At 45.6% G+C, this 22,545-nt stretch overlaps 1 protein-coding gene across 1 annotated transcript; it reads left to right on the top strand.

Moving 5' to 3' along the window:
* Positions 1-18,842, top strand: Zbtb24 (zinc finger and BTB domain containing 24; the record flags this gene model as incomplete). The annotated part of the gene is given in 7 exon segments (XM_005377878.2): positions 1-42; positions 1,423-2,408; positions 7,825-7,992; positions 8,487-8,570; positions 9,241-9,324; positions 15,453-15,534; positions 16,662-18,842. Coding segments are annotated over 6 exon segments (2,100 nt in total). The 3' UTR covers positions 17,386-18,842.
* Between the last annotated feature and the right edge of the window lie 3,703 nt (positions 18,843-22,545).

The following is a 22,545-nucleotide window of genomic DNA, read 5'->3' as shown; positions in this document are numbered from 1 at the left end:
GGGTGTCCAGCCGCTGCGTACCCCGCCGGGCGCCGCCGAGAGGTAGGTCCGCCGCGCGCTGCCGTCGTGGGCTTGGGTCCGTGGCCGTGCCTCCCCGGCGGCCTGCGGATCGGGCCTAGCTGGGGCCTCCCCGGGACGCTCCCTGCGCTGCCGTCCGAGGGAACGGAGCGCCTGGCTGCACCTCCGCGCGCAGCCCGCTGCCCGCTGCCCACTGCCCGCCCGGCCCTGCTACGCCGCTCTTCAGTGCGAGGCCTCACGCGGCTTATGTTATGCCTCCCCATATTCACTTTGCACTTGTGCATTTTCTTTGCCTTTTAAAATATTTGTTCCTGTCGCATGTGGTTGCACACGCCTGTAATCCCAGCACTCGGGAGGCTGAAGCTGGAAGATCGCCGTGACTTCGAGGTTAGCCTAGGCTACATAGCAAGTTCAAGGCCAACCTGCACCGCATAGCAAGATCTTGTCTATAAATAAATACATATTTGTTCCTACAGATGAAATAGTTAATAACATGTGAGATCGAGGCAATATGGCTTTCACTCAATAATTGTGTGGCCCTAAAAACTACTGCAGGATTTGTTAATTGGTTGATTTCTTGATGATAGCCATCCTTTCTGGGGTGAGATGGAACCTCAGTGTTTAATTTGCATCTCTCGAATGACCGATGACATTGAACATTTTTTGATACATTTATCTGCCATTTGTATTTTTTCATCTGAGAAGTGTGTATTCATCTCATGCCCATTTTGGATTGGGTCTTTGAATTGGGGACCTGATTTTTTTCAGTTCTTTATGTGTTCTAGATAGAAATCCTTTGTCTGAAGGACAGTTGACTAAATTTTTTTCCTAATTCGTAGGTAATCTGAACAACTACTTTGAAGATAACAATATGCAATATGACAACCATTGTTGCTTTCTTAGCATCTTGTTTTCAAATTCTTTATCATATTTGTTGGTTTTTTATTCTCTTTTTTAAAAAAAGTTAGTGTAGGGAGGGTTTTGCAGATGGTTTGATCCCATCCCTTCTTTCCAGAGGAGGAGATGCACTCCGAGAGGTTATGTGGGCAGTGGGAATTAGCCCAGCTATGTCAGGTGCAATAGGAATGAGAACCCAGAACCGAGTATCCTTCTTTTTTTTTGGTCTTTTTGAGACAAGGTCTTGCTATGCAGTTCAGGCTGGCCTTGAGCGTGCTTTGTAGCCCAGGCTGGTCTCAAACTCGTAACAATCCTCCTGCCTCAGCCTCCTGAGTGCTGGGATTACAGGTGTGCACCACCGTGCCCAGCCAGAGGGGAGTTTCTAAGTAGAAAATGGCAGTGCTAACTTCAGTTAGCGATGGGACAGAAACAGCAAGTTCACGTAGGCTGGGGTTGGCCTTGTTAAATGGTGCTTAATCCTGTTCAAACATTGTTTTCTTACTTCAGAGTTGAGCCTTGGTGGCTTGTGAAGAAAATGGCAGAAGCACCAGCAGAGCTTTCTGAAGGGCAGCTTGTTGTGCACTCAGACACTCACAGTGACACCGTCCTAGCCAGTTTGGAGGATCAAAGAAAGAAAGGCTTTCTCTGTGACATTACTTTAATTGTGGAGAATGTGCATTTCCGGGCCCACAAAGCCTTACTTGCAGCCAGTAGTGAGTATTTCTCAATGATGTTTGCAGAAGAGGGGGAGATCGGACAGTCCATTTACATGCTGGAAGGCATGGTTGCAGACATTTTTGGTATCCTGCTAGAGTTTATTTACACGGGTTATCTCCACACTAGTGAGAAAAGCACAGAACAAGTCCTGGCTACTGCTCAATTCTTAAAAGTCTATGACCTGGTCAAGGCTTACACAGACTTCCAGAGTACTCATAGCTCCCCAAAGCCAACGACTTTGAACAGTGCTGGTGCTCCTGTGGTTGTTATTTCTAATAAGAAAAATGACCCTCCAAAGCGGAAACGGGGAAGACCAAGAAAAGTCAATAGCTTGCAGGAAGGGAAATCAGAACTGGCTGCAGAGGAGGAAATACAGCTCAGAGTGAACAATTCGGTTCAGAATAGACAGAACTTCGTGGTTAAAGAAGGAGGCAGTGGGCTACTGAATGAACAGATTCCGGCAAAAGAACAGGAAGACTCTGAGCCTGCTTGTGAGGCAGGTGGAGCTGGGGCAATACCAGCTGAAAAAGATGAGAACCGTGACCCCAAGACACAGGAGGGGCAGGATGGCCAAAGTCGGTACAGCAAGCGGAGGATCCGGAGGTCCGTCAAACTTAAAGATTACAAACTTATTGGGGATGACGACGACCAGGGTTCAGCCAAGAGGGTGTGTGGAAAGAGAAAACGCCCCGGTGGTCCCGAGGCCCATTGTAAAGACTGTGGCAAAGTTTTTAAGTACAGTCACTTTTTAGCAGTCCATCAGAGGAGCCACACGGGTAATTACACTTTCAAAACTTACGGCAGTGCGTTCTGGAATCTGGAATGGTAATGACACAGTTTCATCACTGTGCAGCTTCTATGGGATGTAGCCTTTGTACGTGTTATTGCATTCAGTTCTTAGGACAGCCTTACAGGGTAGATGGTAGAATCCCCATTGTACAGATGAAGAGACCCAGTCCTAGAGAGCTGAAATCACTTGGCCAGGTGTGCCCGTTCTGCGACAGAGCTGGGATTTGAACCCAGCTGGCCTCATTCCAGGCTGGGTATTGTTGGTCGCCGGCTTTAGCCTTGTCTAGTTATCAGTCTTTAGCTCAGTTTACCCTGCTTTCTGATTGTTGAACATTCTTCATCTTAACCACAGCATTCTTTCGCCTCGCTCGCTGGGGTAGCTGTATAACTCAGCCCTCTATACGTACTTTGCTCCTTTTTGGCTCCCGGCCCAGCATTGGCCAGTAGACCCTTTTGTGAGGATGGGTATGTTCTCAGTTCGCATTGTCCAGTGGCCATTAGTCACATGTGCATTTCAAGTGCTTGAATTGTGGCTAGTGTGACTGAAACTGAATTTTTTATTTCGTTTTCATTCATTTAAATTTCAGTAACACTGGCGGACTGACTGATAACTGACATACTGTATTGCAGCACAGGCCTTGGGGATTTTCACAGAAATCGCTTCCTCCCTTCAGGCCTCTCAAGTGTTCAACTCACTGCGCTTGGGGTCAGGTTGTAGTTGCCACTTACATACCCCTCAGTGGAATGTATGCTTCTACGGGAGCTGGTACTGTACCTAAGTTTTCCCCTGTTGTAGTGGCTGGCTGTGCTGTGGCCACAGCTTCTGGTGCTGCTGGTCTCAGCCTGCATATTAGAATCGCCTGGAAAACTAAAGCTTCCTGGGGCTGGCTCCACACCCAAGCTTCTGATTGAATTGTCTGGAACCGAGGGCTGGGGATTTAGCTCAGCGGCAAAAGCACCTGCCTGGCAAGTGCAAGGCCGTGAGTTCGGTTCCCGGTACCGGAGAAAAACCAAAAAAAAAAAAAAAAAAAGACGAATTGTCTGGAACCTTGGTATTCGAAGAGCAGAGAGTGAATGTACATGTAGGGTAAAAACCCTGAATTCTGATACATGGAATAAAATAGATTCTCAGGAAATATTCTGCTGGGCCTAGTGGCACGCGCCTATAGTCTCAGCACTCCGGAGCCTGAGGCAGGAGGACCAGCCTGGGCTGCATAGTGAGTTTAGTACCAACCTGAGCTTCTGAGATCCTGTCTCAAAAAACAGAATATTTAACCAGTAATAGATTCTTTTTAACTTTTTATAGTGGCTTGTATTTTGTGCTAGGTTGTGTTTTAGTTACTTTCATTAAAGATGCACGTATGTACAGTTTATAAAGAGTCATATTCTCCTGTAAGACTTGTCCAGGAAAAAACAGCATGTGGAATCTTCCCTTTTGCCCCCAGAATTCTGAAGTATTGTAGTCACTGTGGTATCTATTACTGTGATTATCCTTATTAACACATTAATTATACAAGTTAATGCACTTCACCGTGACATTCCATGGGCACGTTTAGTGTGCACTGATCCTGCCCACCTTTCTACTGCCGTCTGCCTCCCCTCTGCCCTCTACTGTGTCCTGCCTATCGAGCCCTGTCCCTTTCCCTTCCTCTAAAACTCCCTTTCTTTCAGATCGTTTTTTCCCCCAAATTCCACACACAAGAAAAACCGTGTGACACTTGCCTTTCTGTCTGCTTTATTGCACTTAACGCTATGCTCGCCTTTCTGCAAATGACAGGACTTCATTCTTGATGATTGAATAGCATCCACTGTGTGTATGTGCCCCACTTTCTCTGTCCGTTCATCTGTGGCCGGGCATGTGGATGGTTGTGGATAGCACTGTAGTAAACATGGATGTGCAGGTATCTGTACACCGACTTCATTTCCTTTGAATATAGAACAGTATTCTCAAAAATGAGATAGCTGGGTCATATTCTATTTTCAGTTTTCTGGGAAACCTGTGCTGTACTCTGGACGTACTTGTTTGCATCCCCACTGTACGTAAGAGTTCCCTGTTCTCTGCATTCTTGTCAACGTTTATCTTTTTAGTTATAGGCATTCTGAGACAAGGTGATGTCATTCTGATTTGCATTTCCATTGGGATGGCTAGTGATGCTCAGGTAGATACATTTGCTATGTGTATACTGCTTTCATGTATCTTTTGAGAAAATGTCCATTCATGTAATTTGCAAATTTTTTAAATTAATTAAGTTTATTAGTTTATTGGTACATTTTAGGTATACGTAATGATTGCATTCATCATAGGAAATTTGTACCTGTCCATGATATATCTTATTTTTTTTTTATTTTTCTTTTTTTCTTTTGCTTTTGAGTTCTTTACATGTGCTGAATATTAATCTTCTGTCAGTGAATAGTTTGAAAAGATTTTTTTTCCCATTCTGTAGGTTGTTTCTTCACTCTGATGATTTTTTTTTATTGGTATACAGAAAGTTTTCAATTTGATATAATCCCATTTGTCAGTTCTTTTTGTTTCCTGAGCTGTTGGAGTCCTACCCAGTAAATTCTTGCCTGAGCCAGAACCTTGAAGTGTTCCCATATGTTTTCTTGTAGTTTCAAAGGTCTTACACTAAAGTTTTTAACCCATTTTGAGTTGAGTTGTGTAGAGTGATAGTGAGAAATCTCATTTCAGTCCTCTAAGTGTGGGTATCTAGCTTTCCCAGCACTCTTTGTTGAAGAGGCCATCCTTTCTCCAGTGTATGTTTTGACTTTTTGTCAAGAGTCAGCTTGCCATTGTGGTGGCACATGCCTGTAACCCCAGCACTCATGAGCTTGAGGCAGGAGGATTGCTGCGAGTTTGAGGCCAGCCTGGGCTACAAAGTGAGTTCAAGGCCAACTGGAACTACGTAGTAAAACCTTGTCTTTAAAAAAAGAATCAGCTGAAGAGGCATGGACATATATCTGGATCCACTGTGCTCACTTCAGCAGCATATATTTCTGGGTCCTCTGTTTTGTTCCATTGGTCTAAATATCTGCTTTTCTGCCAGGGCCATAGTGTTTTTGTTACTGTGGCTCTGTATTATGTTTGTTTTGTTTTGTTTCCTGTACCAGGAATCGAACTCACGACCTTGCGCTTGCTAGGCAGGCACTGTGTCGCTGAGCTAAATCCCCAGCCCCTGTATTATGTTTCAAAATTCAGTACTGTGGTGCCTCCAGTTTAGGATTGTTTTGGCTATTTGGAAGTCTATGTGCTTCCATGTGAATTTTAGGATTTTTTTTTTCTAGTTCTGGGAAAAATGATACTGGTGTTTTGGTGGGGATTGCATTGGCTCTATAGATGACTTTGGGTAGTATGGCCATTTTACCAGTATTAATTCTCTTAGTCCGTAAACTTGGAAGATCATTTCACCTTCAGGAGTCGTCTTCAATTTCTTTCTTTCGTGTTTGATCATTTTCTTTTTTCTTTTCCTTTCTATGTTTTTGTTTTTGGGGGTTTGTCTGTGGTACTGGGGATTGAACCAGGCATTGTGCATGCTACCTCAGAGCCCAGAGTTTAGCACTCTGCACTGTAGAGGCCTTTCACATCTTCAGACAGGTTTATTTGGAGGGATGGGTAGTGTGAATAGAATTATTTTTCTGGCTTCTTTCTCAGTGAATTCATTATTGATGAATAGAAATGCTTCTCATTTTTATGTATGGTTTGATTTGGTGTCCTGCTACATTACTGAATTAGTTTATTAGCTCTAAAAGTCTTTTGGTGGAGTCTAGGATTTTCTGTGTATTGAATCATATTATTTACAGATAGGAGTAATTTGTCTTCTTTCATGTTTGTCTGCCTTTTTTTCTTTCTTTCTCTTGACTAATTACTCTGGCTAAAATTTCAAGTCATGTTGTCCATTTTCTTCCATTTGACCAATACCAGATAGATCCAAACAGGTTGGAAGCTCCTACTGATCAGTTCCTGAAAATTTTCTTGAATTATTTCATAGGAGATTTCTTCCCATCTGTGTTCTGTGTTCTTCCTTTCCAGAGCTCCTGCTGTTTGGATGTTGAACCTCGTAGACCCCACCTCTAAGTTCTTTATCTTTTTATTCATATTTTCCATTATTGTTTGCTGTACTTCCTGGCAGATTCCTGCTTTATCTTTTTAGTTTTGTTTTGTTTTTTGAGGCACAGTCTCAATTCCCCAGAGTTTTGATCCTCCTGTGTTAAAGCTGCTAGGGCTGGGATTATAAGCATGTGCCACTGTGCCTTTTTTGTTTTGTTTTGTTTTTTGAGACGGTCTAGCTATGTAGTGCAGGCTCGTCTTGAACTCACAGGATCCTCCTGCCTCTGCCTCCCAAGTGCTGGGATTACAGGTGTGCACCACCACACCTGGCGTTGGCCAGCTTTTTTGTTTTATAGTGTAATGTCTTGTGTGAGAATGTTAATGATAGCAATTACTTCTTCATTCTGGGAAGTATCTCTTTTCTGCTCATTGCTTTTTCTCTTCTTACTTCTCTTGGTATATTACTACTACTATTAAACATTTTCCTTGAGTGCTGATGGGTTTTTTTTCTTTTCTTTTCTTTTCTTTTTCTTGAGACAGGGCCTGGCTGTGTAGTCCAGGCTGGCCTCAAACTCACAGTGATCTTCCTGCCTCAGTCTCTAAAGTGCTGGGATTACAGGTGTGCGCCACCACACCTGGCCTAGAATGATGATGTTTTTTAAAAAGGCATATTTGATCATATGTAAGAGTGTGTTACTGAAAGCTATAGACAGCCCTGAGAGTATGAGAGCCTGTGAAACAGTGGCCTCATTGGAGGAGTTGAGGCTGCACCCCACTTCCTTACTGTTGCCTGGGTGGGCATCTGCAGCTCTCCTGCATATGTCCATCACCTTCCAGGAAATGTGCTTCTGGTCTTCTGCCTGGAGGCAACAGGCCTGGCCCCAGCGTCTGAGTGGAAGAGACAGTCTTGTACCAAATGTAGACTTTGACCGTGTCCCCGTAGAATAGACCTACTCATTGTGCCTGGCAGCCCCAAATCCAGAGACCCTTTCTTTTACCCTCTCTGGAGAATAATCACCTTCTGTGTGGAGAGGGCCAGCCCCTTGGCCGTGTGGAGTAAGGGGCTGGTTCTGGGGCTCTTCCTACCTTTGAAACAAACTGTTTTTCTCCTGTGTTTAAGGTGGTGGCTGCCACCAATTCCTGAGCCTTTTGGAGGCTCTGTCTTAGAAATTAGATTGTAATCTATCTCATTGTTCCTCACTGCTGGCCTTGGATTAATCTGTTTCAGCTCCCAAATTTTTATTGCTGATAGTCTCTCCTCCTAGTCCTTGACCTTTTGCTGTGGGCCCTTTAAGATAAATTCTTTTCTTGTTGTTCTTATTTGTGCTCACACCCTGCTTCTGGACCTCTCATTCTAGGGGAGCGACCCTTCAAGTGTAATGAGTGTGGAAAAGGCTTTGCCCAGAAGCACTCCTTGCAGGTCCACACCAGGATGCACACGGGCGAGCGGCCGTACACCTGCACGGTGTGCAGCAAGGCTCTGACCACCAAGCACTCGCTGCTGGAGCACATGAGCCTGCACTCAGGTAGCTGGGCTGCACCACAGGGCTCCTGTCCCCGGCGCCGCACTCTGCAGGGTGGGCATTTCTGGGATCTAAAGAGTGTTTTCCTAGCCTAGGGTCATTTCATTGAAAGACAGATCTGTGCCACTGTCAGAGTTCACTTCAGGTTGTACACAGCACTGAGCTTTGAACTCACGCTTATGAACTGCCCCCTGGGAAGTCAGTGTGCAGAGGTTCTTCGTTTAACTACCAGAGTTCGCAGGGGTTTTGAGTGCCTCTGGGGGAGACGAATTCTCCAGTTCTAGCCTGGTTCCCGCAGCCCTGCTGCCTTACGTATACCTTCAGTACATTGGTGTGTCTGCTCTTGACTGAAGGTGCTCGAGTATATGGAGAGCCACCTGTATCCTTTGTAGAAAGGGGGTATCTGGCCCCACTCTGTTATTTGCCTCTGTAGTGATCAGTCTAGATCTCTACAGTTATTTGCATGGTTTAAATATTCTGTTTTTTTAATTTGCCAGGACAGAAATCTTTTACCTGTGATCAATGTGGAAAATATTTCAGCCAGAAAAGACAACTAAAGAGCCATTACCGAGTTCATACAGGTACAGTGCCCATAAAGTGAGAGGAGCTTTGGATTGGTGGGAAGAGATGCAAGTATGAATTGTTTCTAAGGAATCAGGTTCATATTCTAGATGATAAATGGATATTTTGGGAAAATATTCTTAAAGTCATGTGAATGAGAGGTCGTCATGTTCTGCACTACCATGTGACTTAAATTTTTGTACCATAGTTTTGGTACTACACTTAGAACCCTGCAGAATTGGTACCTTTAAAAAGCACCACTTGTGCAAGAGGGCTTTGTTGGGTTGGTCAGCCCTGGTGCCTAGAGAGAGGCACCATCTCCACAGTGATCAGTCTGGGCCATTCTCCAGCCTGGCCGACCCCACGTCCTTCTCTCCTTCCTGTCATACAAACAGGGAGTGAAAGGACGCGGGGCACACCTCCTTTGAGATCAGCTGGCCGCTCACACCCACACTTCAGGGCGAGGGCTCCATCTGTTGTGACCGGGAGGGTCCCAGCTCTGTCAGGGAGGCAGTGAGCTGAGGTACATTAGGGAATGGCAGCTGTTACCAAATTGATAAAAGCATTGTGTTGTTGTTAAAGTACCATATTTAAAGTGATTATTTTTCAGGGAAGTGCTTTAACACAAATCACTGAAGAAATGCAGGGAGAGCATATATGCACTGACACTTTTTTTATTGTTGCGACAAGGCCACTCATTACCGGAATGTAACCACTGCCATCGCAAATTCATGGATGTGTCTCAGCTAAAGAAACACCTCCGAACACACACAGGTAACGAACGCACCCTCTGGCCCCCTTCCTAGCACACGTGATGTTTGCAGCCCGGGAATGCGCTGAGACCCTGCTCAGCCTGTGTTTGAGAGTGCTCATTGTAAATAGAGTTCGAGTCATACAAGGAGACCATTGGGAAGCCCAAGAGCTAATGTGGTGAGCGCTGCTCTGTGGGGATGTCACATCTCTCCGTAAGCAAGCAAAATAGGTCACTCGCTGACCGATGTTCATGTAGGAAAATTCATTTAGTGCCACGGAATAGTAGGAGTCTAAGTCTGATTTTGTACTGTACTTTCCATTTACCTCAGCGCTGGAGATGACAGAGTAAAAGGGTGAAGACCGAAGGCAGCATAGACACTCAGAATTCCCCGTGTTTTCCCTTAGAACCAGCAGCTACCACCTAACCATCATCACCTCCAGAAAAACCAGCCGCGGCGTTAAAGGAGGGGCAGAATTGGTTAGGACATGTGATGTGTTTTCACTTAAGATCAGAAAACTAAAACCATGATCATCCTGCATCTTTTGGGAAGGAATGCGTGTTATAAGTAAGCTGTTACTTTCCGAGAAGAACTTTCCATTGTAGTTTGATTAATGATTTTGTTAAGTAGTCCATAGAACTTCATATAAAAGGGTTTAGGGTGCTTTGCACTTCGTGTTTTAAATGCAGGTTGTGTATCTCTAATCCAGAAATCCAGGGAATTTGAGTGCTGCCATGACACCACAGGTGGGGAATTGCACACCTGGCCTTGTGTGGTTCCTCACAGTCAAAACTCAGATGTACTAGAAACATTGTGTAAATCACCTTCAGGCTTCGTGGATCTGGTTTATGTGAATATGAATGAATTTTGTGTTTAGACTTGGATCCCATCCCCAAGATACCTTGTGTATATTGCAAATATTCCAAAATTTTTTTAAATGTCCAAAATCGGAAACACTTCTGGTCCTATAGTATTTTGGATAGTGGACGCTCGACCTGTACCAGTTTTTCTTAAATTATCCCAGAGGGAATGAATTTCATGGAAACAGTTTCTCTAGAGTACTGCTATAGACATTCGCACTAATAGGTTCTGTGGACTTTACCCACTGAGTGTGTTTCCTGAGCAGATACTGGGGACCAGGTCCCGGTCGCAGCAGTGAGTGAGGGGCAGTCTCTGCCAGTGAGGGGCAGCATGTGAGCAGGGAGGCAGAATAAGCCAGTGTGTAACATGGTAGGTGTGGGGAGGGCCAGGAAGCAGTGAAGTGCAGGTGAGGAAACGGTGCGGAACTCGAGCTGCTCTTTTATGTTGGGACCATGCTGGGAAAGTGACACAGGCGTGTGGTGCTTTGGATGGAGATCAGCGTGTGGTGCGGGCAGAGCCAGTCATTGTGGATGTCCGGTGGTGGGGGCATCTGACCTGCTGGACAAGCACCAGGAGGCAGCTGTGGTCACAGCAGAACGGGTGCCGGCAGTAGGAGGAGGTGGTGGTAGTGGATTTCAGGGACAGCTGTTGTACATGTCATGCAAGGGTTCTCACTTCTTCTTTTGTTTTGGTTTGAGTTTTTTGTTGTTTATTTGTTTGTTTTTGGCTTTTTTGAGACAGGGTCTCACTGTGTAGTTCAGATTGGCCTTGAACTCATGGTGATCCTCCTGCGTCAGCCTCCCAAGTGCTGGGTTTACAGGCCTGTACCACAGCGCCCAGCTCAGTTCTCACTTTTAGACACAAACTTTACCCAAAAAACTGTGTTCCAACCACAGGGGTTCTGGCTCCACAGCCTGGGTAATGCCTCAGAAGTAACCCTCTGTGCCAGGTGTGGCACATAGCGAGGCCCTGTCTCAAAAAAACCCTACCCCTCTGCAGTTTTCAGGTGGATGCAGACTTAAGCACTTGGAGCCACAGTGAGACTCTTGGGTATTCTGGGTGAGGGGTGGCTTTACCGAGAGGAGGGACGTGATGTGACTGTTTCAGTCCCAGCCGGGTGGGCGGGGATAAGGAGGGCTGGAGCTGGGACGCGTCAGGAGGCTGTTGCCCTGACAAGGGTTTGTCACCTTGCGGCGGTGGTGGGAATGGTGGCAGATGGGCTAGTTCTGAGCACACTCCAGGAAGTCGGTGTGGTTTGCTCCTGATCAGGTGTGAGGGTGGGAAGGCGGAGGCAAAGCAACTGGAAGGGGGAAAATCTGGGGAGCAAATTCAGGGAGAGATTTTGGCACTTGGTCGGGGGCTGTTTTGGCCCCAGGTGCAGATGTGGAGTGAGCAGCTGGCTGTGGAGCGTGGAGTTCGGGAGGTGCTGAGAGAGCTGTAAACCTTACACGTGAGCCTGTAAATAGTGTGTGGGACCCACGAGCGCCCCAGGGAGCCGATCCACTCACCTTGTCCCCATCTCTCTGAGGTCTGGGGCCCCTCACCACAGCCTTCCTTACAGAGTCCACATGCCAACCCAAGAAGTTCGGGATGGAGCCAAAGAAAGGGCGTGGGTCTTTTTCCCCAGAAGGTCTGGGAAAGCATTTAGAGGACAGAGCTGATCAGGAAGCCCGAGCACATGCTGGCTGACACTGGAAGCCAGAGGAGGCGACCTGGACGGGAGAAGGGAGTGCAGAGCTTGAGGGAATGTGGCCCAGCATCCAAAGAACACATTGAGAACTGCCGGAGACAGGTGGCCCGGGCTGCGGGACAGCAGGGCAGGCACCATAGAGGCAGGCCCCACGTTCGGGCAAGGAGAGAGATGTTTTGATCTGTGTCGTACAAAGGTCTCGGGCCATGCCTAGAAGGATGAGCAGAGAGGGCGGGACCTGGGATATGCCCCTTAGCGCCCCTTTATGGAAGAGAGAAGGCCATAGGTCAAGAGCATGGAGTGAAGAGGTGTATTCAGATTTTTCATCTGAGGTGGGAGGGGATGTAGTTGCTGCATGTGTGACAGAGTACTAATACCCCAAATGAGAGAAAGTGTGCCCCGGCAGGAAACCTGGCAGGAGACGCGAAAAGCGCTCCACAGAAGACAGCATAGGAACGGCAGGTAGCTATAAAGCCATGGCAACAGCGTTGGTCATCAAAGAGTGTGTATAGTTTTTGTCCGCTAGATTGGCGAACGTGAGGAAACCGACATTGTTATGTACTGTTGATGGCAACATAATATGGAAATTACATTATATAGGGCGAAACTTTGACAGTATTTATCGACTCTCCATTTGGGGAAAGATGTCTATATAAGGCCATTTATCACAGGTAGGACTGATTATAATAGAAACAAGCTAAATGTCCTTTGGTAAGGGATTTGACTGGTAAGTTGTAGTCAATCACATGATGGGACACAGCATGGCCTTTTTTTTTTTTTTTTTCCAAGATAGGTTCTTACGCTATGTATTTCAGGCTGGCCTTGAACTCACTGTGTAGCCCAGGCTGGCCTCAAACTCACAGCACTCCTGTCTCAGCCTCCTGAGCGCTGGGCTTACAGGCTTACGCCACAGTGCCCACAGCACAGCCTTTGAGATGGTGACGTGGCGTGACACAACAGCAGCATGCACTGGTGCTCTTGTGTGAGCTGCACACTCCAGGGCGCACAGGCTGCTGTCTGTAAAGGTGCTCATCACAGTGTCAGGAAGTTAGCTTAGGAGACTGGGAACAGTGGATACATTCTTTATGCTTTTCAGTGTTTCTTACATTTATAAGGAACATTGAGTCATTTTTTAAGAAAGACAAAGCTGTGTCCTGCAGTAGAGGGCAGGGTTCTTTGGTATGAAAGTACATGGGACTGATCAGAGCTGGAGGCTTGTATCGGGGCAGACTGCTCGAATGCTGCTACCATCACCAAGACAGCCACTGCAGGTTTAAGCTGATGGAGAGCAAAGCCTTCCACTCGCTGTACTGCTAAATCAGCAGGAGCACAGGCCTGGATTTTCAAAGGGGCAGGTCGTGGGGGAGGGTGTGGACTGAGGAGAGGTCCCAGGATACCCTGAGCACCACAGTGGGAGAGCCTCTGTCCTTCCCTTAATCTCTGCTGTCTACTTCTCCTGTAACAGACGGCATGCTGGTCCTGTCATCTTTCCCACTGTCCATCTGCCTCCTGCCACCTCCTGTGCAGGCCTTAGCACCTTGTGTGTGCACTGTTGCAGGAGCGCTGGCCTCAGCCCATTGTCCCCTCTGTCCCAGGCTCGCTCTTATACATTTGGGTGCTGCATCCAGCACAGCTCTTGAAACTCCCCGGCGGGAGAACGGTGGAGGATGAAGAAACAAGGATACATAAAGAGTAAACAAAGCTGAGGTCAGGTGGAGCCCCCTCTCCTGTGGGAGCAAAGGAGCCACCCTGCAGCACATTTATTATACACAGCAGGTTGACATCAGGTGAAACCCCTCTGCCTAACAGTTTGTCTATCTGGCTCGTCTCAGGCACCCCATGTTCTCAAGGCTGGCCTTGCTGTAGCCCCACACATATGATCAATCTCCAGCTCAGTTGCTCCCCAAATAGCTCTTGGAGGTGTGGCCTCATCTTAGATTTCCACCGTGGCCCACAGCACATCCCCGCCCCTCCAGGGCTGTGGTATGTGGGCATTTCCAACGCAGGCCTTTGGGGCGTGCTGCTTGTAGCAGTGCCTGGTCCAGGTTCCTCTCCAGTCGGGCTTGGTCCTGCCTCCTGCGCTTCACCCTCCTGCCACACTAGTGGTGTTGCTGTCACTCCGGACCCTCAGTGGAGCACAGCACTACTTGTCTCTCAAGTAGGCCATGCCTCCTCTTTTGAGGCGCAGCATGCCTTTGCTTTTCCGTTTCTTACCTCTGTACTTGGTTGATCATCCGTGCATGTTTCAGAACTGATTAAACTTAAACAGAAACAGGTAACTCAATGGAAGGTTCCTGTACACAGGAACAAATCAAACACCATGGAGTTGGAAGACCTTTGTCAGTACTGTAGTATGAACATGGCCCCCTAATCCATGTGCTAGAAACTTCAGGTGCTGGGGGATGTAGCTCAGTGGTAGACAGCTTGCCTGGTATGTGTGAGACCGTGGGTTCACTCCCCAGTGCTGACAAAAAAAAAATACAAGTTTACCAGCTGATTAGGCTGGGAATGGTGGTGCACCCTGTAATCCCAGCACTGGGGAGGCTGAGGCATAAGAACTGTCAGAAGTTCAAGGCCACCCTGGGCTACATAGCAAAATCCTCTTTCCAAAACAAAAAAGAAACAGCTGACCCCGCCCATTTGAGGGGTGTAGACATAGTAAGACCTGTGTCAAAAAAAAAGAAAGAAACTCAGCATCTGATGGCAACAGCTGAGGGGTGGAGCCCTGGGGAATGGAATGCTGCGGTGTCCCTGGAGTGGGTTTCTGGTGGGGAGGTGGCACAGCCTCGCTGTAACAGTCGCTCGCAGCCTGTGAGCGGAGACCAGGAGATGAGGTGAGTGAGTCAGAGGGTCTGTGACCCTTTGTAGCCCAGAGCTCGGACTGTAGTCGGGCCGAGGAGCCATCAGCATTTGAGGCCGCAGTGTGGAGTGACCTGACTATACCAGGACTGCTCTGATTGCCACGTTGACAGTGGATGGCAGAGAAGCAAGAGGGCCTCGGGGCAGCTGCCAACGTCCAGGAGGGAAGGTGGTGGTGGTGTAAACCAGGGCAAGCGGGTAGCGAAAAGTGGTCAGAGTCTGGGTATTTTTGGAAGATACATGTGAGTGGTACATCATCTTCCCAGCGCATCGGAGTCCTACCAGGTCAAGTGAGCCAACTACCAGGTGGTAAGGGAGGAGTGCACAAGTCCCTGTCACGCCTGAATGTGGAATGTGCGGGAGGGGATATATTGAGTTCCTTTGTTTCTTAGTTCAGTCTTTAAGAGTTTAAGGGAAGCCGGGCACCGTGACGCATGCTTATAATCCACACGCTGTGGGAGGCAGAGGCACAAGGATCACAAGTTCAAGCACAGCCTAGGGAACTTAATGACTTACTTAGTAAGACCCTGTCTCCACAAAAAAGAACGTGGCTGTAGCTTAGTGCAAAGGCCCTGGGTTCATTTCCCGATTCATAGACAGGTACAGTCAGTGGAAGGGAGAGACCCTCACCTTCCCCATCACCTCCGGGCTCCTCACGCTGTGGGGAGGTGCAGAGTGGCTGCCTCGTTTGTTTGTTTCCAAATGTATATTTCTGAGCACTTTCCTTTTTTTTTTTTAAGGTGAAAAGCCATTTACTTGTGAAATTTGTGGCAAATCTTTCACAGCAAAGAGTTCTCTTCAGACGCACATCAGAATTCATCGGTACGTTTTGCAAACATTTCAGTGTTGTGGACGCCGCCTTTACCTCTGGGTGTGCGCTGGGGTGACCTGTTACCCATGTACTCTTTTTACCTAAAGTGTTACTCTGGTATACTTTTCTATGTCATTTATTTTATTTTTTCAGTAATAAAATTTCTTACACAGAATTCACAGAACTGATTCTGGCCAGTAAGAATGCATGTTGTTAATTTCATTTATTGAATTTTCATTTTGTGTTGGGGGCTGGCCCAAAGCTTAAATCTTCAATCAAAAATAGCCATTAAGTGACAGATGCTAGTAATTCTAGCAGTTAGGAGGCTGAGGCAGGAGGGTTACTAGTTTCAGGCTAGCCTGAGCTACATGTCAAGTTCAAGGCCAGCCTGAACTATAGCAAGACCCAATAAAAGGCATTAAATTTAATATTTTCAGAATGAACATTGTATCCACAAAGATGTCTCTCAGCTTGGATTTAGGTGTATTTCTAACAACTTCACAAATTTTTAATGTTTATTTATATTAATCATATATGTTTATTTGTCCATTTGAGTCTAAAAATCGGCTGTAAGAACTAAAACTAAAAAGAACTATATATTTAGTGTGTAAATATTTACTTTTTTATCTGGAATACAGTCCATGGAATCATAAAATTTTATCATATATAGCTGAACCCCAACTGCTGTCCTTTCTCAAACACTACTCCTCCCCTTTCTTTATTTTATTTTTTATAAGTAGAAACTGAAGCCCATGAAGTATGACTCACCGTCAGTCCAGAAGTTAGCAGGACCTGTGACTCTGACCACAGTCCAGTCTAATTTGAATTAGCACTTACTCTATTCTTGACTGCTTCTCCTCAGACAAATGGGAAGTAATAAATAGGTATTTCTGGTTTCTGTTTGTTTGCTTTTGCAGTAGTGGGTATTGAACTCAGGGCTTTTGCAATAAGCTACATCTCCGGCCCTCTTTTTTTGTCTTATTCTGAGATAGATAGGGTCTTGCTACATTGCCAGGTCATTCAGACTCCGCTGAAACTTTTGGTCCTCCTGCCTCAGCCTCCCAGAATACTGGGATTACAGGTATGCATCAGCACGTCTGGCTTCTGTGTTTAAAATAAAATGTGTATTTTCTTGTAGGGGAGAAAAGCCATACTCCTGCAGCATATGTGGCAAGTCCTTTTCTGACTCCAGTGCCAAGAGGAGGCACTGCATTCTCCACACAGGCAAAAAGCCTTTCTCTTGCTCTGAGTGTAGCTTACAGTTTGCTCGCTTAGACAACTTGAAGGCTCACCTGAAAATCCACAGCAAAGAGAAGCACACACCGGAAGCCAGCAGTGTTTCCAGCAGTAGTAACACCGAAGAGGTCAGGAATATTCTTCAGCTCCAGCCCTACCAGCTCTCTACCTCGGGCGAGCAGGAGATTCAACTTCTGGTGACCGATTCTGTACACAACATCAATTTTATGCCGGGTCCTAACCAGGGTATCAGCATTGTGGCCGCGGAGAGCTCCCAGAACATGACCGCAGACCAGGCTGCTAACCTCACTCTGCTCACACAGCAGCCAGAGCAACTGCAGAATTTAATTCTTTCAGCTCAGCAGGAGCAAACTGAGCACATTCAGAACCTCAATATGATCGAAAGCCAGATGGAGCCCTCGCAGACGGAGCCCGTGCACGTCATCACGCTGTCCAAGGAGACCCTGGAACGTCTTCACGCCCATCAGGAGCAAGCAGGGGGGCTCCACTTAGCAGCAAGTACTTCAGACCCGGCTCAGCACCTGGCGCTGACGCAGGAGCCTGAGCCGCCATCTCCGGCTGACCATGGGGCCCGGCCCTCACCACTAAGCCAGGGGCAGAGCTGACCTGCGTGCGCGGTGGCTGCTCCCTGGGCCCAGCCCATAAGCCGGCTGTAACCAGGTGGTGAGCGCGCACCTTGTCTGAGATGCTGGATGACAGCACTCTGGAGAGAGGCGCTGGCCAGAAGAGAGCTGCAACTTGCTGTATCCGAGCAGCAGCGGGCGGGCGTGCGGGTCTGACCCGTAACCCTGATGTGTATTCAGCACTTCATCATCTGCCAGGTTTCTTACTGGACAGTTTTTCTTTGGGGTCATTGTCTGAGACTTTTCTGTGAGCATTTAATGTTCACAGCCATAGGTGTGGTCTTGCTGACCACATGTTCTATTTAGGACAGAGGAAGTCCTGTAGGTTGCATTGGGTGGGGTGGTCTGTTCCCCTTCTTTCTTTCTCCAAGGCCACTGCAGAGAAGGCAGAACTGAGTTGAGGGAATTTGTCCTTTTAATAACTTCCAGTCCCCTAGGACAGAGTAACTTGACACTGAATCTTTGTGCGGCACTATAGTGTCTCATTGAAGGGAGATTCAAACTCAGATAAAAATATATTCATAATTCAGAAATCATGTAGCAGGAAAGGCAGAAGTATGCTTTATTAAAAAATATGAATTCATGTTTCCTGTAAAACCTGATTTACCTATTTTAATAGGCTATTAAATTTTTAATTAAGTATTAAAATGTGAAATGGGATCAAAACATTCACTCCAGATAAACTCTAAGTTTTGTCAGAAATGATACTTGAATTTCACAATGAAGTTAAAGGCTTCTTAATTATCTTGGGACATAAAATTGTATTTAATGTAAAGTGTTAAATATACTCTACATAATTCTAGTTGGTCTCTGAAGATACTGATCTGTGTCTTGGGTCTGATAACTTTCTGGATGTGGAGACATACACTGTATTTTTATGTTAGATTGTCAAATCCCACAAATTGATACATCATTTGTAAAAGTAAATATCCTTTTTAAGCTTAAAAATAATTTTAAGCCTCAGAGACTTAATGGCCAACATGTATCTATAGTCATGAAATTTAAAAAATAATTGTCAAAATATTAAATTAGATTTGGGTTAGGTTGTCAGGTTCACTATAATTAATTGAATTCTTTGGCCGTTTTTCTCTTGTAAACTGGGAGATACTTTTGAGAAGGGGGTTCCCAGTGTGTGAAAGTTAAGGTAGCGGTTCTGGAAAGCAGGTTTAACATTAGTAGAATCTTCACATCAGTTGTTTTCTTCTTTTAAACATCTTTTATTTCCCCCCTAAATCCCCCCTAAACCCAGCCCCTCACACATCCTAGGCATACTTCAGAAGTTAAAATAATTGAAACTTGAGAAGATGAAAATATTTTTGTATTTGTATATTGTGTATTTTGCCCAGTTATATTTTACTACATGTAATTCACAAAATTTCCAAAATAATATATCTTTTACATGTGTCAAATGAAGTGATATTAAATCAGGCCTATTGGAACAAAGCTGTACTCTTTATAGATACTGTTATATCTTGATATTATGTAGGTTCTTAATTTATTTTTGTTTCTTGTTTTTTTTTTTTTTTTTGTCTTTTTGAGGCAGGGTCTTGCTATGCAGTTCAGGCTGGCCTTGAGCTCACTTTGTAGCCCAGGTTGGTCTCGAACTCACAACAATCCTCCCGCCTCAGCCTCCCGAGTGCTGGGATTACAAATTTAGTTATGAAATTATTTAACTTTAGTCTGTTTTTTGTTTTTTTTTTTTTTTGGTAAGTTTTTTTGCAGTGCTGGGGATCAGACCCAGCCCCTCACACATCCTAGGCATACTCTCAGCCCCTAATGTTATTCTTAGAACCGAAGTTCTTACCAGCTTTTCAAAGCGTCCTGATCAACATTTTTTCCCCAGGAAATACGTAGTATAAGTGAATTTTTACTCCCTTTAGATAGTTAGGTAATTATTCAGAAAGCATGGTTGTATGGCTATTTATTTTGATACTAGAGATCGAGTCCAAGGCCTTGTACATGCTCAGCCTGAGTTTTACTGCTGTGCTACAACTCCCATCCCATAAAGTGTTATTTTATTTCCTTCCTGCCTGCCTGCCTTTTCTTTGTTCTTTTTTTCCCTTTTTCTTTTCTGTCCTTCTGTCTTTCTATTTCTTTCAGGGTTATTTTGTTTTGTTTTGTTTGTTTTGTTTTGTTCTGTTCTGTTTTGTGTTTTGTTTTGTTTTGTTTTGTTTTGTTTTGTTTTGTTTTGTTTTGTGGCAGGTACTTGCTGTGTAGTCCAGACTGACCTTAGAACCTGCAGCAGTCCTCCTGCCTCAGCCTCCCAAGTGCTGGGATTACAGGTGTGCACCACCACACCCGGCTCCTTGTCTTTGACAGTTGTGTCTCTGTGTTAACCAAACTGATGTCTACCTCCTGGCCTCAAGTGGTCATCTTGCCTCAGCCTCTGGAGTGGCTGGGACTATAGCCATGTGTCCCTGTACTTGACGTATATGGCTATAGGGTAAGTTTAAGCATCTTTATAACAGCCTGCTGCTGAAGAAATAGCAACTTGAGCCACATTGATAATTTTAATTTTCCAGTAGCTACATTTAAAAATACAGAAAGCTGGTGAAATTAATTTTAAGTTTACTTACTCCAGTACAGTGTTTCCCAAATATCTCAACATGTAATGCAAATGCATTGACGATATTTTACATCTTTTTCATATGATGTCTTCAAAATCTGGTATGTATTTTACACTTATTGCACATCTCAAATTTGTATGCTAGTGCTCATCTGTATTTAGATTTTGTACAATTTACAGTTGAACATGTAGATTTAGGTTGCAGATAGCTCAGGTATAAATTTTTTAATAACTAGAATGTGGGGAAGGGATTGTGATTGCTAATGGGTTGATTACTGATGGTCAGCTTATGATCCCCTGAACTGAGCGAACGTGCTGCTGGGTGTGGGAGGCTCGCCTGAGGATTGTCACCATCAGCTGAGAGGCAGAATTGGAAAGGGATAATGAATTTCTCCTGCTGGTTTTAGTTACGTTCTTGTTCTAATAAAAGGAGATTGAGATGAGCGTGATTGGGGCCACCGCAGTCCGAGAGTTACCAGTTTTTCACTTTTAAATTAGTGAAAGGTAAAGTCCAGTTGCTGGGTTGCACTCCCACATCACAGGTGTGGGGTAGCAAGCGGGCTGAGTGGCTCCCGCGGTGGACGGCACCAGCCTCCTGCTTCTAGCTTGACCTCTGGTCACAGCCGTCACTTGGTCTGACTGGTCATTGGAGCAGAGCAAGCAAGCAGTAGTGTTGCCATTCTGGCCTCCCTCTGTGCCCCTTGGAGGAGAGCCCTTTAAAGTTCAGGGACGTCTATTCCCAAAGGAAATGAATAAACATAAAGATGCTTTCATTAGGTCTTTGAGATGCCCTAAGGCTAGTGCAGTGCTTCACAGTTCATTTTGCACAATTGACAATCTTAAAAATTCTATTTTGGTTTTGGTTTTATTTTGAGATGGGCCCAGGCTGGCCTCAGACTTGTGGCGATCCTCTTACCCCAGCCTCCCAAGTGCTGGGATTATAGGTGTGCACCACCACACCTGGCAGAAATTCTTTTTAACAAGCACAGAAATATGAAGCGTATTTTGTAGGAAATACAGCATGCCTTTGAGCTACCAAGATGCAAATTGCTTTGAAGGTACATGTTTGGTTTTCTCTTAGAAGCTTGTCCCTGTCAAGCTCCCATCATGAAAACAAATTATTCACGTGCTTGCCCAGAGTTTCTTGAAAGTATTCTTTTTACTTTTTTTTTTGGAGGCAAGGTCTTGCAATGTAGCACAGGGTGGCCTAGAACTCAGTGATCCTGCCTCAGCCTCCCAAGTGCTGGGATTACAGGCTTACAACATATGCCCAACTATTTTACATTTAAACTGTATTTTCTATAGTTGGTTTTTATGTTGTCAGCAACATGTTCATTGATGCTGAAGAATAAAGAGATTCTCATATAGATGCTTACATTCTAGTTTGCATAAATTAAGGTGTGAAACCGCTACAAGTGGAGGCTTTTTTTTTTAATGAGGTTTTACTGAGTTGCTCAAGCTGGTCTCAGATTTGCAGCCCTCCTTCCTGAGCGTCCTGAGGAGCTGGGGTTGTAGGCGTGCACCACCAAGCCGGCTGTCCTGGAGTCCTTAGGCCCGGAGTGAAGCTGTGTGTTAGGTGCGCATTCTGTGTTCGTGATTCTCAGACCTTCTCCCCATCCTGCCTGGCACACAGCAAGTTTAGGGTACCCTGTGGCCAGAGGACTCTGCTGTCCCCTGGCCATAATGTAGTAGTTGCTTGGGTGGCTGTGACAGTAGCACAGGCAAGGGACTTTAAACAGAAATTTCTTTCCTTACAATTCCATAAGTTAGAAATGTGAGAGCGGTGTTCTGCAGGGCTGGGTTTTCCTGAGGCCTCTGCTGGGCTCACAGCTGGCTGTCTTCCGTCTGTGTGCTGCACACCCTTCTCCTGGCCTGTCTCGTGGCCTCATTTTGTAAGGATGACTTTATTTGTAACTTAATTACCTCTTCAAAGGCCCTGTCTCCAAATATAACTCGATGCTGAGGTGGTAGGATTAGGACTTCCACATGAATGGGGACAGAGGCAGTGATTCAGCCCAGAACACTCATCATCTGGAGGAAGGAGGGGAACCCAGCGAGGACACACCTGTCACTCACTGAAGCAGGTCTTAATTTTCCTGGCATCTCTGTGAAGTAGGTACAATTATTATGATTATGCCCATTTTAAAGATGAGAACATTGAGGCCCACACAGATGATGTCTTTTGCTCAAGGTGATGTGACTGGCAGAGCCAGAACTGGGGCATGAGCTTGACTGAGCTCACTGCTGCTTCCAGCACATGGCTGGAGACTAGAGGTGAACGTCTGTGTCTGAAGTGTCAGCATACAGTCAAACTCTTTAACATGAAACAGGTGAACGCGACAGCCTCCAGAGTGGGCCGTTTTACTAGTACTTGAATTAGTGTTTACTACTGATTGACGTGAAGCATAATCAAAGTTTACCAAGGTGAAAGTGCCTTAGCTGAGCTTATCAGAATGACCTCTTTTTTTCAAGGGCTCAGTAAAACAGAAAATTTTAAGTTTAGAGCAGATTTGTGTTATAAGTAATACCACAGTTTTTTGTTTTGTAAAACAGGGCCTCACCTTTTAACCAAGTTA

The sequence above is a fragment of the Chinchilla lanigera genome, unplaced genomic scaffold (genome assembly GCF_000276665.1).
Source record: "Chinchilla lanigera isolate Chin_1 unplaced genomic scaffold, ChiLan1.0 scaffold00010, whole genome shotgun sequence".
Lineage (NCBI taxonomy): Eukaryota > Metazoa > Chordata > Mammalia > Rodentia > Chinchillidae > Chinchilla > Chinchilla lanigera.
This window is presented reverse-complemented; position numbering and strand designations above follow the sequence as displayed.